This window comes from Aotus nancymaae, unplaced genomic scaffold, assembly GCF_030222135.1.
Source record: "Aotus nancymaae isolate 86718 unplaced genomic scaffold, 86718_ANA_hifiasm-v0.15.2.pri h1tg000059l, whole genome shotgun sequence".
In the NCBI taxonomy this organism is placed as follows: domain Eukaryota; kingdom Metazoa; phylum Chordata; class Mammalia; order Primates; family Aotidae; genus Aotus; species Aotus nancymaae.
In genome coordinates, this window is record NW_026988473.1 from 38,290,952 (window position 1) to 38,313,555 (window position 22,604).

Consider the following 22,604-nt stretch of genomic DNA (forward strand, 5'->3'; position numbering starts at 1 on the left):
TTTACTTTTTTTTGTTAGTGTCTTAAGTTATATACTCAGCTTATTTTCTAGTCTTCTTTTAATAATGAAAAAATACATGGCAATCGAGTTTTCTGTAATAGTGGTTTTGGCTCATTCCTACAGGCTTTCATTAAATTAACCTCTCTCTATGATTTCAATTCTGTTTTCTCTTATGTGAATCCTACTTAAAAGTGTTAGATTTTCTTCTTTGATTTTCTTATCATCAATATTAATTTGTAAAGCATTATTGTAGGTGAAAATACATTGTAAAAGTTACACTTTTGGAAATTTATTTTTCTTACGTTTTAATAATTGTTTTATAAACATAATAGCTAAATGTTGTATATTCTCTGTAGTATATAAATATATTCAATTTTTAATTGTTTTATTCAAATACATTATACTGTTACTTATTTTCTGTCTACTTTGTCACATGCTGTGAAACTGTGTCATGATACTTTAATGAGAGTAATTTTATAATTTTCCTTGTATTTATAAGAGTTTACATGTCATAGGTTTTTCTATATTGGTTAGTGCATACGAATTTTGGAATGTTTTAGCTTTATAAAGTATTACCATGATGAAATCAATGTAAAGATTAAGCATCACTCACATCTCTCCATGGCCCCCCAAATAAAATGAAATACAAAGTTACCCCACCGAAATAGACCCACTTACGTTAGTTGCAACAGAAAGGACAGCCATTCCATAAAGAATGTCTTGCCAAACACCTATGCTATGAGCTTTAGAAGCTACAGTTCTCCTGTATTGAGTGGTAAGTTTCCAGGCATCCACTCGAATCTCTACAATATTATTTATGAGAGCAAGAAGAGGAGCCAAAGGAAAAGAGGCCACAAATAGTGTAACAAATCCAAATTGAATAACTGTAAAGAAAAGAAAAAGGCATGAACTCATTATCATGAAGGAGAAAGATGGGAACACCCTCCCCAAATCCTGCTACTTCCTTCATTTTGGAGTGGTCCACACCAATACAACAATCCAGGCTTCTGTCAGTCTGACCACTTCTTCCTCTCCACAGGAGACACAGTGACTTACCTGCTTGCTAGAACTGGAAGGAGAAACTGGGCATGCATGGCTGAGTTCCTTCTTTGTTCTTCTGTTAGAGATATACTTGTTAGGAGAATCTATTCCTCTTTGCCTTTCAGTATGGGCTAAGTTTAGGTTTATGCTGGTCTAGTCTTTACATTTGTATTAGCAATTTAGTGAGGTAACCAAGTTTTTCTTTCTTGCTAGCCCATCTACTTTTTGAGATCAGGCATGATGACTGATTCATTTGTATATTTCCAGCAGCCAGCTCTGTGTGCGCACACGTGCGTGTGTGCGTGCATGTGTGTGCACCAGCAAAGGAAATATACATTTTCTAGAGTGAGGACTTTGTTAAGGTCTTGATTCTCCTTACTATCATGACATCTTTCTAAATAAATTTTATTCTCTCTCCTCATTAAGACTCAACAGAGGACTACATCTGTGTAAGCTGGATTATCTCCACACTTTTATTCTTTTGTTTCCAACAATGTTTGGGGTAAAAGAATCTATGCATCTGACAGCCCAAGCTTCCCACATGATTAAATTTTTTTAAAAAAGGCATTTAATGGAAATGGTTTTCCATTAAAGGAGAAAAGAAAACATTTCTGTTATTCCTCTATTTTTAAATAAATCTCAAATGTTTCTGGATTTTAGCGTCTCTCATCTGACTGAGTAAGTCTTGTTATCAAGTAAAAAAATACATATTGATTTCTTTTTTTTTCCTGCTTTCTCTACCTAACTTACAAGGTAGAAAATGAAGAGGAAGTATTATGTAAAGCAGTATGAATGTTCTAGGTTCACATCTCATATCATTACCTAAAATCTTCATGACCATTAAAAATTTATTAACCTATCCAAGTTTCAAAATCCTCAACAAAATGTGTTGAATAATAAATACTCTGGAGAATTGTTTCAAAATTAGAGATAATATATAAAGTTTTCAGAACAAACTAATTATGTCTCAATAAGTGTTATACAATCTTATGAAAACTTTATTTCAACTTTTTAATTTTGGTAATAATCTCTGATGCATTTATGTACAAACTCATATGAAACTTACAAAATTAATTAAAAATTATAGTCTTATCACTTTATGAAGCAAAGACTATCAATTTTACAAAGAGTTGTATAAAACATCTTCTATTTGTTCTAAATTTGAATTTCAATCCATGTATCACATATATGTATTACACTGGAGAAGCATGAAGAGTTTTGCCTCATCTCATGTATTCTACCATAGTTTTATGGGCCTTGAGAGTATGTTAAGAAAATAATTTTCCTTAATTCTATGAGAGAAACAAAGAAAATTGCTTGAGAGAAAACACTCTGAGCAGACTATATAAGCAGTGCCCAGAAAAATCGCTCTGAAAGTTGCACCTCAAGGGTTTCTTCTCTGTTCAATCCTTGCAATGTTTTGGATGTTTCTTGTGTTCAGCTGTATTTCCCTTACATAACTGCTTTTAGCCTTCTTTTCAGTCTTAAAGAAAGGACATATACTAATTGCAAGTCAAATCCTGGAAATGTTTTCCAAGCAACTTATTCTCTCTTTGAGCTGTCGCTGAGGCAAACAAATGGGGAAATAGCCATCAAAGCTAATTTGAGGTGGGTGTTAAAAAAAGACTCTTACTTAATTTGATTCAATAACATTAACATTCAACTGATAGGAATTATGTCTCCGAGATTGGTGTTTTGAAAGTAAACTTCATTCTGCAGTCTATTTGGTGGGACAGGGAAATAGGGAACAAATCTTCCTTATATCACTCCATTCATCTTTTTTGCCAACCAACCAGTGATTTATTGAACACCTACCAGGTGCAAGGCAGAAATAAATATCAAGAGCTGAAAAACCATGCATTCATGATGGCCCTATGTTTCAGAACAGTGATTTAAAATTACCTGTTTCTAAGTACTCATAGAAAAGCCCAAGGGGTCCAAAACTTTCAAGGTCATGATCCTGCTCCCATCGACTATACAGCTTCTCAGAGTTTGTCCGAGCTTTTCGGCGTCTCCACCAATTCAAAGCCAAGCTGTTGGAAGTTATAAAAGTAAATATATGAAATAGAACTAAAAAGAAAAAGATCAGAGAATTAGAGTGTTAGATCTGGTAACTGGCAGAAATGAGAGGTTAAATAAGATCACAGAGCAAAGAGAAATGACTCCAGCCAAAGGGCAAATCAAAATCTGGTATTATTTTCATGATATATGCAAAGTTCTTTATTAGGGTGACTAAGAAAATAAGACAATCCTGACTCTGTTCAGAGAAATATATTTACTCACAGACAGTTTGGCTAAATTATAAGTGGAGGGGAAGCTTACCACTAAGACCACTTAAAATCCTGATGCTGTCATGAAACTCAGAAGGAAATTCAAACAAATATGAAATTGATTATAATAGGAAATGACTTACATAATGTGAAAATAAATGCAATAACATTAAACAAAATTTTAACCAACTGAATTCCATGCTATATGAAAAGATAATATATCATAATGATGCATTACTTTTTCTAAAAAAAGAGGCTGTGTTTTTAAAAAAATAACATATATATATCACATTGAATGGTTTAAGGTGAAAAATATAAAATCATCTCAATTGATGCAGAAAAATGCATTTGCTATATTAAGCATGTATTAAAACCTGCTTAGGCAAGAAAAGTAGAAACAGAAAAAATATTACTTCAATCTAATAAAAAATCTACTAAAATCCTAGGGCAAATATCCTTCCTTTTCTTTCATTCTCCTTTCCTTTAGTTTCTTTTCTTCCCTTTTCCTTACTCTTCTTTCTTTTTGTTTTCTTTTTTGAGACAGGGTCTCACTCTGCCACTCACGCTGGAGTGTGGTGGTGCCATCACAGCTCACTGCAGCCTCGACCTCCTGGGCTCAAGTGATTCTCCTGCCTCTACCTCTCAAGTAGCTGGGACTACAGGCATGTGCCTCCATGCCTGATTAATTTTTAAATTTTATTCTGTGGAAATAAGGTCTTGCTTTGTTGCCCAGGCTGGTCTTGAACTCCTGGGCTCAAGCAATCCTCCCTCTTCAACCTCCCAAAGTGCTGGGATTACAGGCGTGAGGCAATGCACCAGGCTGCAAACATCATTCTTGATTGGGAAAAGTCAGAAGCATTGCATTTAGAATCAAGAACAAAATAAGAATGTGCATGACCATATTCAAGATTACTGGAGATCTTAGTCAGTAAAATAAAATGAGAAAGCCAAAACAATTGGAAATAAAGGAGAAATCTGTGATTATTAACAGTTATGTGATTGTCTGAATAGAAAACCCAAGTGAAGTTAGACAAAAATGATTAGAAATATTAGGATTTATTAATATATTTCATTCCTGTACACCCACAACACCCAAGTAGAAAACATAAATTTTTTTAAATTATTATTTACAATAGCAATTAAAAACTACCCAGAAATTGACATGACAAAAGATTTATAAGACCCATATTTAAAAGTTTAATATCTTTATTTGAATTCACTGAAGTCCAATTTAAATGTTCATGAATAAGAAGACTTGGTATTATAAAAAAGTCAACTGTTTATATTAAAACAATTAAAATATAATTTCAATGAAAGAGCCAAAATATTTTTTCATTCAAAATCTGACAAGATATTTATAAAATTTATATAGATTGCTAAAAGACCAAGAATAGCCAAGACAGTTCTACAGATAAAAAGTAAGTTGATAAATGTAGCCCCACCAGATATCAAGACTTACAAATCTGTATTAATTAAGAGATTGTAGTACTGTATTCACAATGGAAAAGAAATGGAATCAACCTAAATACCCATCAATGGTAGAGTGTATAAAAAAATGTGGTACATATACACCATGGAATGCTAAGCAGCCATAGAAAAGAACAAGATCATGTTCTTTGCAGGAAAATGGATGGAGCTGAAGGCCATTGTCCTTAGCAAACTAATGCAAGAACAGAAAAACAAATACGCATGTTCTTACTTATAAGTGGGAGCCAAATGATGAAAGCACATGAACACATAGAAGGGAACAGGAGACACTGGGGCCTATCAGAAGGTAGAGTGTGGGAGCATGAAGAGGATCAGGAAGAATAACTAATAGGGCTAGACTTAATACCTGGCTGATAAAATAATCTATACAACAGACTCCCGTGACACAAGTTACCTATGTAAGAAACCTGCACATGTACCTCCGGACTTAGTTTAAAAAAAAAGAGAGAGAGAGAGACTGTTGTACTTCTACAGGGATAAACAAATCTTGGGATAGAATAGAAAACTAGAAATAGCCTTGCAGTTGGTATAATTGTAGATAGTATTTATATGGCATGTAGATAGTGTTTATATGGCATAAAAAGTATTGTAGAAAATATTGTATGTAGATGAATAGTAGTGTAGGTGATAGTAGGAAAAGGAAACTTTTCAATAAATCATAATATAACAATTTATACATATATATAGTTTATACATATATATATACACATATATGTAAAAAATAGATTTGTACCTCATATCAAACATACAAATCCTATCCATATGTATTAAGAATTTGAAAATGAAAGACAACAATGTTAAAATGTATAAAACATTTAGAAGTAAGTATATGAGAATATCTTTGTATATGTGTGTGTATTTCCATATAACTTTTTATCAGTACATCTGCATATTCAGTATTTTGCCTAGGACCTTACTTTGGGCATAACTTTAACCAACATAGTAAATAATAATGAACATGTCTTATAATCTTGTGTAGGAAAATATTTCTTTTAAAGTTATGTAATTTTGTTTATCTAAAGCAGTGGTTTCCAACTGGGAGTAATTTTGCCCACAATGATACAATTGCACTGTCTCAAGATATTTTGGTTGTCACAACTGGGGAAAGATGGGTTACTGGCATCTAGTGGGTATTGTCCAAGGATGCTGTCAAACATCTTACAATGCAAAGGATAACAAGCACCCCCACAAATAAGAATTATGTCAATAATTGACGTAAACTACTATTAAAAAATAAATAAAATTCATGTTAGAATAAAATATTTTCAACATATATTACCAAAAAAGAAGCAAATGAACAAAAGCCAGTAACCAGAAGTTTAAAAGTATACATACAAATCAATTGAAAAAAGATAGACAAGTAGGAAAACGGTTAAACAACATGAACAAGCATTTAATTGAAAGGGAAACAAATATGGTTGAAAATGCTTATTCATGTTTTAATCAGAAAAATGCAAAATTATACCAAAACAAGATATCATTTATAACGCCCAGTTGGCAAAAATTAATAAGACAATATGAAGTACTGTAGCAAATGTGGATTAAGAGGAACAATTATATGTTGCTTATACTCAAACCAGACACAAAGAGAAAAAAAGAATGTAAAGAGGAAAAGCACCTGAGATTTCTGAGACAATAATCAAACACAGGAGCATATTATAACTGGAGTCACAGTGGAAAAGAGATCACCAGTTCAAGAAAGAGAATATGGCTAGAAATTTCAGAAGCTCTTTCATGTGCTTCATTCCACTTATAAATTCTTCAATTCTGACATCCATAACCATTATCTTAAAGTTTATATAATCGCTTATTTGGTTTTATAAAATATAGTTTTGTCTATGATACATTTTGAGTTCATTTTTGAATGAGGTGTAAGTTTCACATAAAGTTTTATTATTTTGCATGTGGGATGTCCAATTGTTCCAATGCCATTTATGAAAAAGTCTACTCTTACATCAATGAATTGTTTTTGCACGTCTGTCTTAAATAAGATGGTCATATTTGGCTAGAGCACAAATTTCTGCAATATCTGTTTCTACAATCTCTACTTGGTTCCATTGGTTTATATAACTACCCCTTCACCATCCTACATTGTCTTGATTAATATAGTTTGTAGTAAGCCTTAAAATTGAGTAGGGTAATTCCTACAGCTTTATTCTTCTTTTATCATACTTCTTTGGGTTATTTTAGTTCCTTGGCCTTTCATATAAATTTTAGAATCCACTTGTCTATACCTATAAAAATCCTGCTGATATTTTGATCAGAATAACAATAAATCTATATGTATCAATTTGGATATAACTGAACCACCAACATGATATTTCTCTCCATTTGTATAGTTTTTAAAATTTCATCAGGACTTTGTAGTTCTCCCCACACAAATCCTATATGATTTTAGATTCTACCAAATTATTTCATTTGTTTGGAGCTAACAGATTCTGTGCTAACCAATGTTTCTTGCATTCTGTACTTGCACTTTATGATCTCCTTTTCCTCAAGTAAATCTTTCAGTAGTTTTTGCCATGATGATCTATAAATGTAAACTCTCCTAGTCTTTTCATGTCTAAAAATGTCTTTACCAGCACTTTAAATAATAGCTAACCTGGTTCTAGAAATAAAAGGAGAACATTATTTTCACTGAGAACCTTGAAAATACTATCTTTTGGCATCTAATGCTATTGATGAGAAACTGATGATAGTGTAGATGACATTCATTTGAATAAAGTTAATCTTTTTCTTCTAAAATATTTTAAATAGTCTGTTTATCTTTGGTGTTCTGTAGTTTCACCAAAATGAATCAGGGTGTGAATTGAATCCTATTATCTTGAATTGAATTCTAATATCTTGATTCATACTCAGAATTTGTTTCCATTTCTGAAACTCGTGTTTTTCCTCATTTTTGAAAAATGTTCAGCAATTACTTATTCAAATAATTTTTTTCCTTCACCATTTACTCAATTACCTTTTTCTGGAAATACTAGTAAATTAATGTGGAAGCCTCTTAATCTAACATACCCTTACTTTATTTTTATTAAATGTCATATATTTGTTACACCGTACAATGTAGGAATTTCTCACTATTATTTTCCAATTCACTAATCCATTCTCCAACCGTGTCCAGCGTGGAATCAAACTGTGAAATTTTCCCGTCTATTGTACTTATTATTTAAAGTATAATCTTTCATTTATGTGTAATTTCTTCCATTTCATATTTACTTATTCTTATTTCATTTCTATCAGTTTTTATTTAAAGATTTCTTGATCTGTTTTAATGATATATCACCTTCCATTATGTTATTAGTATTGTCAGCATCATTTTTTAAGGGCTTTGCCAGAATATTCTAGTTAGAAATATCAGCTGGAGTAAGTTCACTTTCTAGTAACTGATTTTATTCACAGCCTTTGTAGCATTAAACATTATCACGTTTTAGAATTTTGGTTATTAGGAAGGCTTAGTTTTTTTTTTTTTTTTTTTTTTAAGACGGGGTTTCACCATGTTGGTCAGGCTGGCTTTGAACTCCTGACCTCAGGTGATCCGCCCACCTTGGCCTCCAAAGTGCTTGGATTACAGGCGTGAGCCACCACGCCTGGCTATGGTTTTTTTTTTTTTTTTTTTTTTTTTTGTTGTTGTTAATTTGCTGCTGCTGCTTCTTTTTTTAAATTCTTTTATCTCCCCTGTCTTTTGTCTCTCTCCCTGTCTGTGCACATGTATCCCCCATCTTCTGTTTGGTTTAGGTATTGTCTCCATTCAGTCCCCTGGGTTCTCAATCTAGAGCTAGAACTGAAAATAAAATCTGGGGGCCAGCCACAGTGACTGATGCCTGTAATCCCAGCACTTTGTAAGGCCGAGGGGGTGGTTCACCTGAGGTCAGGAATTCGAGACCAGCCTGGCCAACATTGTGAATGCTAAAAATACAAAAAATACTAAAAATAAAAAAAATTAGCTGAGTGTGGTGGTGGGTGCCTGTAATCCCACTCACTTGGGAGGCTGAGGCAGGAAAATTATTTGAACCTGGGAGGCAGAGGTTGCAGTGAGTTGAGATCACTTGCATTCCAGCCTGGGCGACAGAGTGAGACTCTCAAAAAGAGAAAAGTTTGGAGCTATTTCCCTTATGGATGTGATGTATCAAAGCATGAAACTAGAAGGTTAGGCTCACACTTATTACCATTTGTAAGGATAAGTCTGTGTTCTTCTTTTGTTAGTACTTGAAATAGAGCCCTAAGTGGCACTATATAATCGTGTATATACTGGAGGTGGGAAGGTGCAGGGATGATGTTTTCAATCTTCTTTCATGAGTAAGAGAATAAACCCAGTCTCTGGCTTCCAGGGCTGTTAAACTGGATAGTATCTGTCTTAAGTGGAGCACTTTTACTCCACTTTATATTGCATGACAAACCCTGACACAGTTATTTCCCAACTAGGAACCCTGTAGGAACATAGACTTATGATTTTATAATTCTTTCTCTTTTTATCCATGACAGATGTTCATCTACTATTTGAAATAAACTGTCAGTTTAGTCTTCTCTTTTTATAATGTATTCATTATTGCTGTGTTTTGATCAGAGAGGAATCACTCATGTATTGACCTGAAAGTCTCCATCATTTCATTTACAATCTATTTTTATGCCTATATTACATGACACAGGGATATTTTTACAAAGTTCACCTTTTAGTAATATTCAGAAATAATGCACAGCATGTAGCATAAACTGCAGAGGATATAGCATTTAGATGTCCCAGTAAAATCTTCACAGGAGAGAGGAATAAATAATCCCTTAACAAAGGGAAAAGTAACAAAAGTACATACTTAAAAGATTGTATTCAATACATTATATTGTACCTCATAAATATGTATAATTATTATTTGTCAGTTAAAAAATTTTAAAAACGTTGCCAGCCATGGAACCAAAAAATAAATAAATAAAAATAAGAGTTTATATTACCTTAATGCAACCTTCACTGTTGATTAAAAATAAAGTTTTCCTTTTGGCTTAACCATTTTCTAACAAAGGCACCATGATAATTAAACAATTTCATCTTTTTCCAGAGAAAATCTTTCATGGTTACTTAAATAAAAAGCTTGTGAGTCATACATACGGATAAATGGCTTCTTTAATGTTTCCAAAAATCTGTTTCCCGGTCATTATAATGGTCAACTGGGTTGTCAATTCTATAAGACAGCCTCCAGGATCACACTAGTCAGAAGCGAGAGAGGAGAAAACAGAATTGAATGATCAAAGATGCAATTTTGCAACATCGAAAAACTGTAAGCCATAAGATTAGGATCTCAAGGTTTTGGTTGGAAGGAATAAGATATATTTAGCCCAATAGTTCCAAACATAATCACAGAGCAATGCCAGGCTAGCTGCATTAGATTAATCTGTAAACTGTGTGAAAAACACAGATTTCTAGGTCTCATTCTTAGAAAATTCTAATTCTTTTTATCTGTGTTAGGGGTGGGAGTTGGTATACGCTCCATTCTGCATAATTTGGAAACCATAAATCTGTTCTAACTCAATTACCCATAGTGGAACCATTTATACAGAGAGTAATCATTCTTCCTTTGCAGGAAACTTTCAGGAAGAAAGAACTTAACTTATGTCATTTTATAGCTCATATTTTACTACCAAACCATAGGCATGATATAACTTCTTGCTCAAAATAAACTGAGAAGTTTATCAAATGACAGGATTCATCTGTGAATAATACTCTCTGGACAGAGTCAGTGTCTAGATATATTTTGCAATTTTTTAGCATCTGAATCAGTGCTTGGCAAACAGAAAGTGGTTAATAGGAGTATTGAAGATACACACCTCACCTCTCAAGGAAATTCTTACCTCTTCACCTCTCCACTCATTAAATAAATATGTGTATCCTCCAGGATAGCCTACGAACTTTCCTTTAAAGAAAGCTACGTAGAAGCAGGCTGAGTAAAAATTTACAAACTGAAACAGGAACATTTTCAAGGTTAGACTGCTCTCATACTCCTGGTAGGTTCGAGGAATTTCTGTTAAGTTAAAAAAAAATAGGTTTAGCACATATTCTTATGTTTCCTTGAACTCTGTACTCCCTGAGACAAGTGAACATCCAGTCACATCACTCTGAGAGCCTATAGCATGCGCCCTATTCTGGCAATAGTAGGCCAATATTAAGTAACTATGGATTTGTGCTAGGCTTTCTTTTACATACTTTGTATTAAATTAACCACTGGAAAAGCCTAGGAGGCTATTGTTACTACAGTCAGAGAGACAGCATTCTTGTATTGGGGTTACACAGAATGTGAAATTCAAACCCATATGATATGGTCTGGCTCTCTGTCCCCACATAAATCTCATGTCAAATTGTAATTCCTATGTGCCAAGGGAGGGACCTGGTGGGAGGCCATTGAATCATGGGGACAGTTTCCCCCATGCTATTCTCGTGGCAGTGAGTGAGTTCTCAAGAAAACTGATGGTTTTAAAGTGTAGTACCTACCTATGCACTCTCTCTCTCTCCTGCCGCCTTATGAAGAAGGTGTTTGTTTCCCCTTTGCCTTCCACCATGATTGTAATTTCCTGAGGCCTCCCAAGACATGTGAACTGTGAGTCAATTAAACCTCTTTCCATTACAAACTACCCAGTCTCAGGTAGTATCTTTATAGCAGTGTGAAAACAAACTAACACACTAAATAAGACTGAAGAATCTTATGCTCATCTCTAAACACTATCTTCTATCCTATAAGCACATCAGATCTCATCTGCTTACAATCATGTTTAAACAAAGTAAGCTCATGCAAAGGGAGGGATGATATCCAACGGAATTGTGTTGCTTCTCATGAATTAAAAGACTATATTAATTCTGAAAAAAATGTGAACAGCAAATAGTAGCAGAAACAGTACACATTTTCCTTCTCCTTTATTTAAAATGCATGATCATGATCTGTCATTTAATGAATTCTAAAGATAAGAAAATATTAAATTATCTTCACCCTACAATAGAGGCTCATGAAGCACAAAAGAATAAAAAAGTTTGTTTTCCTGAGCTGATGATCTCTCAGTACCATGACCTGATCCAGCCAAATCATGTCATTTCCAGCAATACTGGAAGAGTATTACAAATTATTTTAAAGACAGAGATAACTCCTCCATTTTAGTGAAATGTAGCTGTATTCCTATAAACCTGTAATGTGAACTTGAATGATTTCTTTTCCCACTGAGAAAAATGGTGATTTTTTAGGTGCTTTTTAAAAGCAATTTATCTGCTGTGATTTTCTTACTGTTCCTAGTAGAGAAAAGTAAATCTGAGCAAGAACTCCAAATTTGAAGAAGTATGTAATGAAAGTCTCATCTCAGTACTCATTCCAGTGCTGACTGAAGAATGTGCTCATTTCTTGGCATTGGCCGTGATATCTACGTACAACAGATTCAAAGGTGCTTGATCCCTGGAAAGAGCACTCAGAGAAGAGGCTGATGCCTTGAGTTTTTGAAACTTTGATCTTACTGCTAACTTGCTAGGAAAAAGGGTAGAAGTGACTGTGCTCTGTGCTGCTCTACCTAACTCAATCTCTCACTTAACCTGTGGCCCCTTTCACTTTCCTCCATGGCTTTAAGTAAAAATTTTAATATTTTAACAAGAAAATAATCCAAGTTCTAAGAGATGGCAGTTAAAAAGAAAAGCACTAAAATTTATTTAGGAGAAGCTGATTGTTCTGTTTTTCTCAAGATAGCTTCCAAAATCAATACTTTCTAAGAACCACACACATGAAATAAAAATTATCCGTGTCTTCAATAAAGTGAAGATTTTACTTAGTATTCAACTAGACCCATCAAGGGAGAATTAAGACAAGAATACTCAAAAAGATATAGAGTCCAAATTCTTTTTTTTTTTTTTCCAGTTCTTTTTGCTGCTTCCATTATAATGGACCTTGGATGTGGCTCTTGGATGATTTTGAAATAGCAGATATGGGTCTACCTATAGAGAAAAACTGCCTTAAAATGTGCCCTTTGAAAATGAACTCCTGGGGAGTGCTCCAAAATAGACACATAGCATCAATATGAATCATTCTTCAGAATCACACTAATGATTTGGCTAGCTTACCCATTTTTGTAATCCAGGCAGATATCTTTTCATAAAAGAAATTCAAGATCAAGATGACTATAAAGTTCAAGCACGATCCTGTGAGTGATGTAGCTATCTGAGGAGTAAGGAAGCTTTTGACCTGCTTTAAGGATGCATCACTTTCCATGAAACTAGCAAATGTGGCAAAGACTGACAGGCGGTACACAATTACAGCTACCATACTGGCGACGACAAGAGACATCTGGGGAAAAAAAAAGCAAAGTACTGCTATTTGGGTCTCTGTGTCTCTGTTATGAATACATATCTAACACATTGATTATTCTGTTCATCTCATATGAAGTTTAGTAGGCCTCATGTGCAAAGCAAACTAAGTCTCTCTTGCCATAGACGGCAAGATATGAACACTGGCAAGGTAAAAGGGTTAGAGATAAGGCACATGGTAGCTGCTGGTTAAGTCTAAAACAGAAACATATTCATTCTCATCCTCTAGGCTCACCCTCTAGCAGGGAGAGACAAACTATAGTAGAAGGCCAAATCCTGCCCATGGCCTTGTCTGCTCTTCTATGGCCCTTAAGTTAGAAATGTTTCTTTGAATTTCTAAAGGTTATAGAGAAAAATAAAGACAATTATGTTCCAGAGCTACGTGTAGCCACAAATCCAAAAATATATCTGGCCCTTTCACAGAAGATGTTTGCTGACCCATGCTCTAGGCTGAAGTTAAACATGTAGAATCAAGATCACTTACTTTCCCAAGAAAAATACATGTCAATATTGTATTTCACTTCCCCTCAGAATGTTGCCATTAGTGCTCTAATATGGGCCTGATAGTTTAGATATTTATATAGATTCTGTATAAATTTTGTATACTTCCCATATTGCAAAAGCATGAAGATGGCTTTCTATCAATCATTAGAGAATTTTATTCTAAAAGTTGAGGAAGTGAATCAAATTAAATAAAAACTAGTAATCAAAAATAGGATAAATTTCTGAGCACATACTTCAGAAGATTTCTCAAAAGAGTCCTGAATTGATAATTCTCCCCATTTTATGTTATCACATCTCCTCAACAATTACTACGTAATCTAAGAAAACACATTTCTACTGTTTAAAAATGTGAAAATAATAGACTTAACAAGAAATGTTAAAGATAAATCATGCAGGATTTATGGACTGGTGAGTCTAAACTATAGTCTACAACCGACAATCATTTATATTTCAACATGCTAACCCCTCAGAGGGTAACACTGGCTCTTTTCCTAAAATTAAATGCTAACTGTTAAGAGGGAACAAATTTGGAAAAGGAACAGCAGGAAATAAAGTAGAAATAAAGATAAATTCATGATTTTTCTAAAAGTAACCGAAGAGTCTGGAATCAGAATAAGTTTGTTATTCTGTCCTGATTTCAGGTGATCACTTAAATGAAGTGCCGTGAGGCAAGGAGAAATAGGTTTTAAGCTAAAGTACCTCCTCTTCCCTGAGATCTTTTCCCAAAGTTTAATTTTAAAAAATCCATATAAATTACAGTTTATTTTGTATAAGAGCTACAACCAAGATAAAAAGATCAGGGAGGCAGAGGGAAAAGAAGGACTCAAGAGACATTGCAGATAATACTGTTGAGATAGCTCATTCAATTGCCTGTTGAAGAAATGATAACAATTTTAAAAGAAATGCTCACCCATAATGTCACTGTGGCTCCTGACAGAAAGTACCATGGAATACGTGTGTATAGAGGCATGTAAGGTTCCATCTCCTGTAATGTTGAAGAAATCACAAAGAAATGCAAAATCTCCTCTCTTAGTTGAGACTACAAGCACTAGTCAATATCATAGAGCCCAGTTAAAGTAGAAATCTCCCAAAAGGGCCTACTATACTTCATGGAAAGCTACATTATAGGGATGGTTCCTTCCCTTGAAGTAAAAATCTTCGGGCCTCCTGGATGAGATATCTTACACATATTATGAGACATAATGGATATACACAATTCCCTAAATGCTGAATTATGATATTCAGGGCCTGGCAGACAGTAAACAAAGTCAAATAATGAGGGTTGCTGCTTAGGTAGACATGCTTTATGATGTTTAATGATGTTATAATTTTATTATAATTGAATTGCATTACTCTGCATATTATATTAGATGCTTTCTTCACATTTTTCAGATAACTGTGTTCTTCCACATAGCTCAGGATCCAAGACTTCCACCTTTAGTCTTTAAGAGTCATTAATGAAAGATATTGATGATACAGCTGACATTCTTAGGTGCATCAAGACATAAGCAGATTTTACCCAAAAGAAACAAAAAATAGTAAAAAAAAAAAAAATAGCTGTCAGCAGAAATCAAAATCATGCAATTCTATAATATTTCACATTTAAGAATGTTTAGGGTGGTTTGAATAAAAATAGAACTTTCAATGGCAGAGTAGGCCATTCAAGAGTCCTATAGACCTCAGAGTGTTTGTGCATGTATGTATAATATGTGACTGTGGACATGTGTGTTCATGTGTGTACCCAATGTATGTGTTTATACATTTGTATGCATATTCATGTGTGTGCACGTGTGTGTTCCCCATGTGGACTCAAATGTGAGTGTTCTGGTTGCCCTTAAACACTGAAACAGCACTACTAGAAAGAAAAAAACAAAACAAAACAAAACTCTGTTTCTTGATTTCTAAACCATGAAAGCTAAGTGAAGTGAAGCTGATGATTCACAGTGCATCAATATATACTGCTTTTCAACTGGTTTCAAATGTAAGCATTCAATACATGTTTTTCTATTAATTTTCGGAAAAGCTAATAAGACTACTTTTGTTTTCTTTTTTATCTTATGAAATAGGAATAAACATCACGTTATTATTCTGTCAATATTTTTAAATATATTTTCTTAATTTCAAACTGCCACCCAAATTTTCAATGTATTTTCTGAGATGTTTTCTTGATCTTTCAATGAAATTTAGTAACTGTATAGTGAATGCCTAAACAGTGAAAAGAAATTTTATATGTTATGCTGCAAGCATAGTTTTCCAAAGAGAACAGGGAATTCTACTGAAAAGAGGGCATTGGGCACATATTATTCTCTTTTAAATAGCAGCAAGCAACACTGTGACTGTAGATTATGGAAAAATAGAGGCTCTAAAAGTATGTAACCAAGATTCTGGTTTCTAAAGGCAAAGTTACTTCCATTTTCACATGGAAAAAGTGAGTTACCAAAAAGTTAAACAACTCAGTCAAGAACACACGGCTGGTTTGTCAGCTAAGGATTCTAATATGTAGACTTTCCCCCCTGACACTACTGCAATGATTCTCAGTATAATCAATTAAAAGGGGCCATGTGAAGAAAAGTTAGTGTAATAAAACAATCACTCATAAGACCACAATCTGAACATAAATACTATTTCAATTTTTGTATATCAACTTAGCATCATTTCAATGTCTATACATTTATATACAAAGCCTACTGTATATACACGATTTTCCTTTTTGCACTTAGTTTAATGTTATTATGCCTTGGATTTGCTTCCAAATAATCTAGTGACATAAAGGATGAATGAAACAAGATTGTCCATGAATGAAAAACAATTGATTCTGGGTCATGGGTTCATCCATGTAGTTAGTTCATTATAATTTTCTATCTACCTTTGAAAGTATCTGAAAATTTTCATATATACACATTCATATATATACATTTATATATGCATATGTATATTAGAAACAAGTAGTTTATGTGAATTATATGTTGCAGAATATTTTAAAGGCAAATTAAACTATGATTATTTGAGAATAAACCTATAGCAACGTGTCCATTAAGATATGCTGCCCATTTCACAGTTTTCTAGTCTACCTTAGTCACTGCATTCAATTTCCTGTGTTTACACATCGCTTCAAATTCCGGTCTCAGCTGAAGCTGCTGCTGTTCCTCCTCAAAGTCCACCAGGTCCCACTCATATTCCAGTCTGGCTTGTCGTTGTTTCCAAAACTCCAAAAATAAGGTGACTACAGATAAATAAACATAAAAAAAGACATGAAAAAATAATGGTAAATAAAAAGCTTTGTCAACTTCTCTCTTTAATCACTTTGGTTGCAGGATGGTTCAAATTTTTCAGGTGGCTATTCTGTCACTGTTGTGTTTGAAAATTTATCAATTACTAATGTTGGCATATTGTGTATTCAATAATACACTGAAAAAGTCATACAAAAATTCAAATTAATTTCTTGGTCAGTGGTCCAAGCAAGATTTTTTTTTAGACATATTAATATCTTGTTCATTCAGATAATTTGAAGTAATATTTAAACTTAGCTTTTTACTAAACACTGAGGGATTTTTTTTTTTGCATATGTTTTTTATTGAAATCATTCAAGTCAGTGTACTGTTTTCTCAGGGTTAGGGAAATATACCTAGGAAGCATAAGAGCCATTAATTATTCTCACCTTTAAAATACATATACATTCTATATATGTGTGTGTGTGTGTGTGTGTACATATATATATATATATAAAACATAAAACTTTTACATATATATGTATATATATAAAAACTTCAGCTTTCTTTTTATGTCTTTATTAGAGTCTCCCTCTGTCGCCCAGGCTGGTCTCGAACTCCTGGCTTCTAAGGATCCTTCCACCTCAGCCCTGCAAAGTGCCAGAATTATCAACTTTCAATTGAATAATATATATTTACAGAAAAGTATATGAAATATAAATGCACAATTCAAAAAGTTTTCACAACATATACTCATATAATCAGCACCAATATAAAAAACAGTCCATTACAAATGGATTTACATAAATGATATACAACTAATAGTGTTTCATGTAAGCTTTGTTTTCTGGTTCAATTTTGTTTCTGTGTGCAGCAAAAATTCATTTATTTTCATCACTGTATAGTGTTAGATTGTATGGTTAAATCACAATTTTGATTATGTATTCTTGGGCTGACAGACATTTGAGTTGTTTCCAGATATCTGCTATTACAAATAGTGCTGCTGTGAACATTCTTGTACATATCTTTTTGAATTGTGCATTTATATTTCATATACTTTTCTGTAAGTATATATTATTCAATTGAAAGTTGATAATTCTGGCACTTTGCAGGGCTGAGGTGGAAGGATCATTAGAGGCCAGGAGTTCGAGACCAGCCTGGGCGACAGAGGGAGACTCTAATAAAGACATAAAAAGAAAGCTGAAGTTTTTATATATATACACATATATGTAAAAGTTTTATGTTATACACACACACACACACACACATATATGTATATAATGTATATGTATTTTAAGAGTGAGAATAATTAATGGCTCTTATGCTTCCTAGGTGTATTTCCCTAAGCCTGAGAAAACAGTACACTGACTTGAATGATTTCAATAAAAGACATATGCAAACGATTTCAATAAAAGATATTGGTTGGTATATACATGCCTTTCTATTGGGTATATACATGGCTTTCCTAGTATTCTACTTAGGAAAAGAATACTAACACCATCAATATTAACTCATAATTTTATCATCTATAAAAAACTTTCTGACTCACTCTCTAACTTTTAAATAATGTAAGGAACTATGGATTCTATCCATACATTTTAAAAATTATAATTACATTTTTATCATTATAGTCATCTAATTGCTCTCTCAGCTTCCAAAATATATTTTTCTAGTGCAAATATATCCATCCATCTGACTGTTGGTTTTTGTTTGTTCATTTGCTCATGTATACATTGGCTTATGTTTTCCTTTGCTCATTATTTAAACTTTAAAGAACTATTTAAACATTTATTAAGTGGGAAGAACACAGTAGACTAACCACTTAACAATTGTAAAGTGTACAATTCATTATTGTGGACCATAAGTACAATGTTGTACAGACCTTATTTATCTTGCTTAATTGAAAGTTTAATGTGTGCTCATTGATTAGTAACTTCTCATTTCCCAATCCTCCAGCTCCTGGTAACCACCATTCTACTCTATGATTCTATGAGTTTGGCTCATAGATACCTCATATATAACTCCTCCAGTAAAAAAGTAATTCAGTCCTCCTCTGCACTCCCTCAGCATTTAAACTGCACTTCTACAAAAATAGACTTCAGATTCTATCCCAATTAGATTATGACTTTCTTAACAACAGGTTATATTTCATTCATTTATTCATTCTATCATTTAATATTGCTTGTGAATATCATGAGGCAGAAACTTTTACTCTATTCATTTCATTACTCCAGTATGAAGTAGGTACATTGTTAGCAGGGAGAACAGTTTCAAGAGTTTGGTACTATTAACTGTTTTAAGATTTGCTTGTTTGTTTATACTACAACAGAATAACTACCATTAATTTTAGAAGCAGTATTTGGTTACCATGGCTATGCAAGAGATTGGATGTCATATATATACTGCTAAAACTTTTAAATACACTAAGCATTTAAAATTCTTTTGCCTCAAAGTTTGTTAATGCTGAAGTAGAAGTAAGAAAGTTGGCCAACATAGATGGGATTGTGAGATAAATTAATGATGGTACAAAATAGTCAGCAAAAAAGAGTACTGTAAGGAAAGAGAAATGATATGGATTAAAAACAAAATTGTTCCCAGGATTTCTATGGACTTTTGTGATTATAACTCTATAGGAATCACAGGATTCACATATTCCCTGAAAAGGATTTCTGGAAATTAAAGAGACCCTTAGTTTGGGCCTTATAGATTGTGCCTAAATAGGACTTGACCTTTTTCATTTTTAAGAATATATACAATTAGCATTTAAATTATTCATTTATTCAATGTATATTTGAATACATACCATATGCCTAGTCCTGGAACTATGTAAATGAAAGCCATGGTGTTTGTCCTAAAGGAGCAAGTAATCTAGTGATGAGACTGGCTTATACATAATTACAATCATGGAGGCATGTACACTAAAAATTTGCCTTATAATCAAGGGCCATGTATGTGCATATTTAAATTCCTATTGCCTAGAATAGTACCTGTTCCAGGGTAGAAACTTCAAAAACTAGTTGCTGAATTATATTAATGTGTAAATAAAATGAAATCATTAAATTTCTGAAATAAAGCATAGGTGAACATCTTACATTATCTCTGAGTAGGGCAGGTTTTCTAAAGAAACATATAAAATAAGAAAAACCATAAGGAAAGCTTTGTGACCAGTAATATATATTAAAATGTCTATTGATTATGAATGAGATCAAATGTAAATTACAAACTGAAAAAAATTTGCATTTTCTGTGGCAGACAAAGGATTACAGTGCTTATTATATAAAAGCATCTGTGAATTATTATAAAAAATCAAATACCTCAAACATCAAAAAGAGTCAATGGTCAATAAATATTAAAAATGTGATCAGTCTCACTTGTGATCAAGTAACTGCAAATAGAAACCATAATGAGATAATATCCCCATCCATCAAATGTAAGTGACAAAAAAATGCTAATTCTTGTGCTTATCTAGGGTTGAAACAGAAAAACTCACAGAACATTTGAAGAAATATAAGTTGCTTCAAACTTTGTATAAGACAATATAGAAATAAATAGTAAAGCTTCAAAATAATAAATATAAAATTGCCCCACTAATTAACCTGTGAAGAATTCATACTTATAAATAATTGTACAAATATAAAAATATCTATATTCCAGCATTATTTATAATGGTAATATAAAGGGTAGAAGTGACCTAAACATCCTAAACAGAGAACTGGTTAGGCAAAACGTGATACATTCATAATATGCAATTCTATTCATTCGTAAATATACATTCACGTGCACACACACACACAGGCACTCGCACACACTATAAGATATTCATTGATATGGAAAAAGTTCCATCACTCATTTTTTTGTTGAATAATAAAGAGCAGGCTTAAAATTATGTATAATATTAAGTTATTTATGTGAAAATATATGAACACACCTGCCCATACACAGAGTGAAATATCTTGGAAAATCATGGCCAAAATAATGACCATATTTTAGGTGATTTTAACATTTTTTTCTTCTTGCATCTATGTATTCCTTGAATTTCCTATGTTGGATACATATTTCCCTTAGAAACAAATAAAAAAAAATTTTAAAGAGCAATTCCTACCAGTATTCATCATTTTTCACGCCTCAACCCTTTGGACTAGTGAAGGTCCTTTAAACTCAATTGTTTTTTCTTCATATTTACTCTGCCAACTCATCATTCCATCCAGCTTAACTGTTTATCAGAAGATGTACTAAATCAAATGCCCTTGAACTTCTATGTTCATTGAATTTGGCCAAAATTCTCAAAAGGCAAAGCTAAATTATTTCACTAGTAAAACAAACTTTCCTCAAAGGAATAACTGACAGTGAATCTTCACAATGCCCATTTGATAGTGCTGTGGGATGCTCCATACACAGCCACTCTCCTACTTATGGTGAAATATAAGGCAGTATTGGTGCACAATCTCTCTATGTGAAAACAATGGGAAATTCTCACAATGTATTTGTTGTAATCATGCACCTATCATTCATTTTAGTTCCCAAGTAATGAGAGGTAGGATTTGGCAGCCTCATGGTAAATGGGTGTATATACAACAACTTCCCAAAACTGGAGGTGCTGTTAAACCACTAATAAGATTTCTAGATTCTTTTTTCTCTTTTTTAATCTAGGCTGCTCTCTTCAGACCGCAGCAGCCAAGCAGAAATGAGAGAAAGCCATAAATCCCTCTGCTTTGCACAGATACCTACAAATTTTGATGTTATTTGCCTGGATAATGCAGCCCCTGCCCGGTTTTGAATTGCACATATTTGTGTTTGTTAGAGGTGTTTTTTAATTGAAAAAATATCTAATTTTCACCCAGGAACCCTATGTTTTGTGACATATTTTAGACCAGTCTTTAGGTCTCTTCTAATAGAGTTATTCTTATAGAAAATATTTTTCTTGCTGACGAAGGAAAAAAAAAAACTTCATGACACTTCAACTTTCCAAGTGAAATGGAAAAATTAAGTCCTGGGCAGGGCATTTTCAGAGTTAAGGAAAATTCCATTTTATATGTAAGATTTTTAATGAATGAAAGTGGAAATAGAAACTATAACTAGACGATTTAGACTCAAAAACTGTTCATTAGTCCTCAGGTTTTTGGTCTTTGTTCCGGTTTGCATACATGACTCAATATTGTCCAGCCACCAAATATTTGTTTAGTATCTCCTGAATTAAGTAATTTTCGAGCCTGTTTTTAACATGGCACTGAAAGACAGTGGGAAATTAATAATTTGATGTTTCAAAAAATATGTTGTCTTTTAGAGAAATGAGCAGATGTTTAATAGAGACTTTTGTGGACCAAGAGCCAATGGCTACTAATATGCGCTACTGCATCAGTGTTTTAATGCTAACAAAGACACAATGACCTAAAACCACATTTGGTATGTAAGACAGTTCATCTATCACATGCTATACAGAGGCCAAACAACACATTAATAGGAAGAAAGCTGTTTCTTTATTGGACTATTTACTCACCCCAAATTCCCATGAATATTGCAAAGAACACTGTCGACTCATTATCAAACAAATGGGAGAACTGTAAAAATAACAATATCACAAAGATAATTTAGTACTAAATGTAATAAAAAGGAAGGAAATTCCAAGTATTTTCAACATATTACAATGCATACATACCTTCGAGGCTAAACACGTACTATTTAGTCTCCAATAATCACACACTTGATCACAGAGTGGGCACATGATCATCTGACCACCAATCTCAGGGTCACAGATTTCAGTGCTGCAAGAGG

General features: G+C 33.2%; 1 protein-coding gene across 4 annotated transcripts in view; it reads right to left on the reverse strand.

The window, feature by feature from the left end:
• Window positions 1-22,604, reverse strand: part of ANO5 (anoctamin 5) — a 94,173-nt gene that overhangs the window by 11,098 nt on the left and 60,471 nt on the right. For all 4 annotated transcript variants that reach the window (XM_064365104.1, XM_012456480.2, XM_012456481.2 and 1 more), the window contains 9 exons: window positions 22,489-22,594; window positions 22,330-22,390; window positions 16,695-16,846; window positions 14,534-14,608; window positions 12,877-13,099; window positions 10,638-10,807; window positions 9,898-9,995; window positions 2,944-3,074; window positions 679-884 (listed from right to left, as the gene is read on the reverse strand). In XM_064365104.1, coding sequence (XP_064221174.1) covers window positions 679-884; window positions 2,944-3,074; window positions 9,898-9,995; window positions 10,638-10,807; window positions 12,877-13,099; window positions 14,534-14,608; window positions 16,695-16,846; window positions 22,330-22,390; window positions 22,489-22,594 — 1,222 coding nt within the window. The remainder of the gene's footprint in view (window positions 1-678; window positions 885-2,943; window positions 3,075-9,897; window positions 9,996-10,637; window positions 10,808-12,876; window positions 13,100-14,533; window positions 14,609-16,694; window positions 16,847-22,329; window positions 22,391-22,488; window positions 22,595-22,604) is intronic.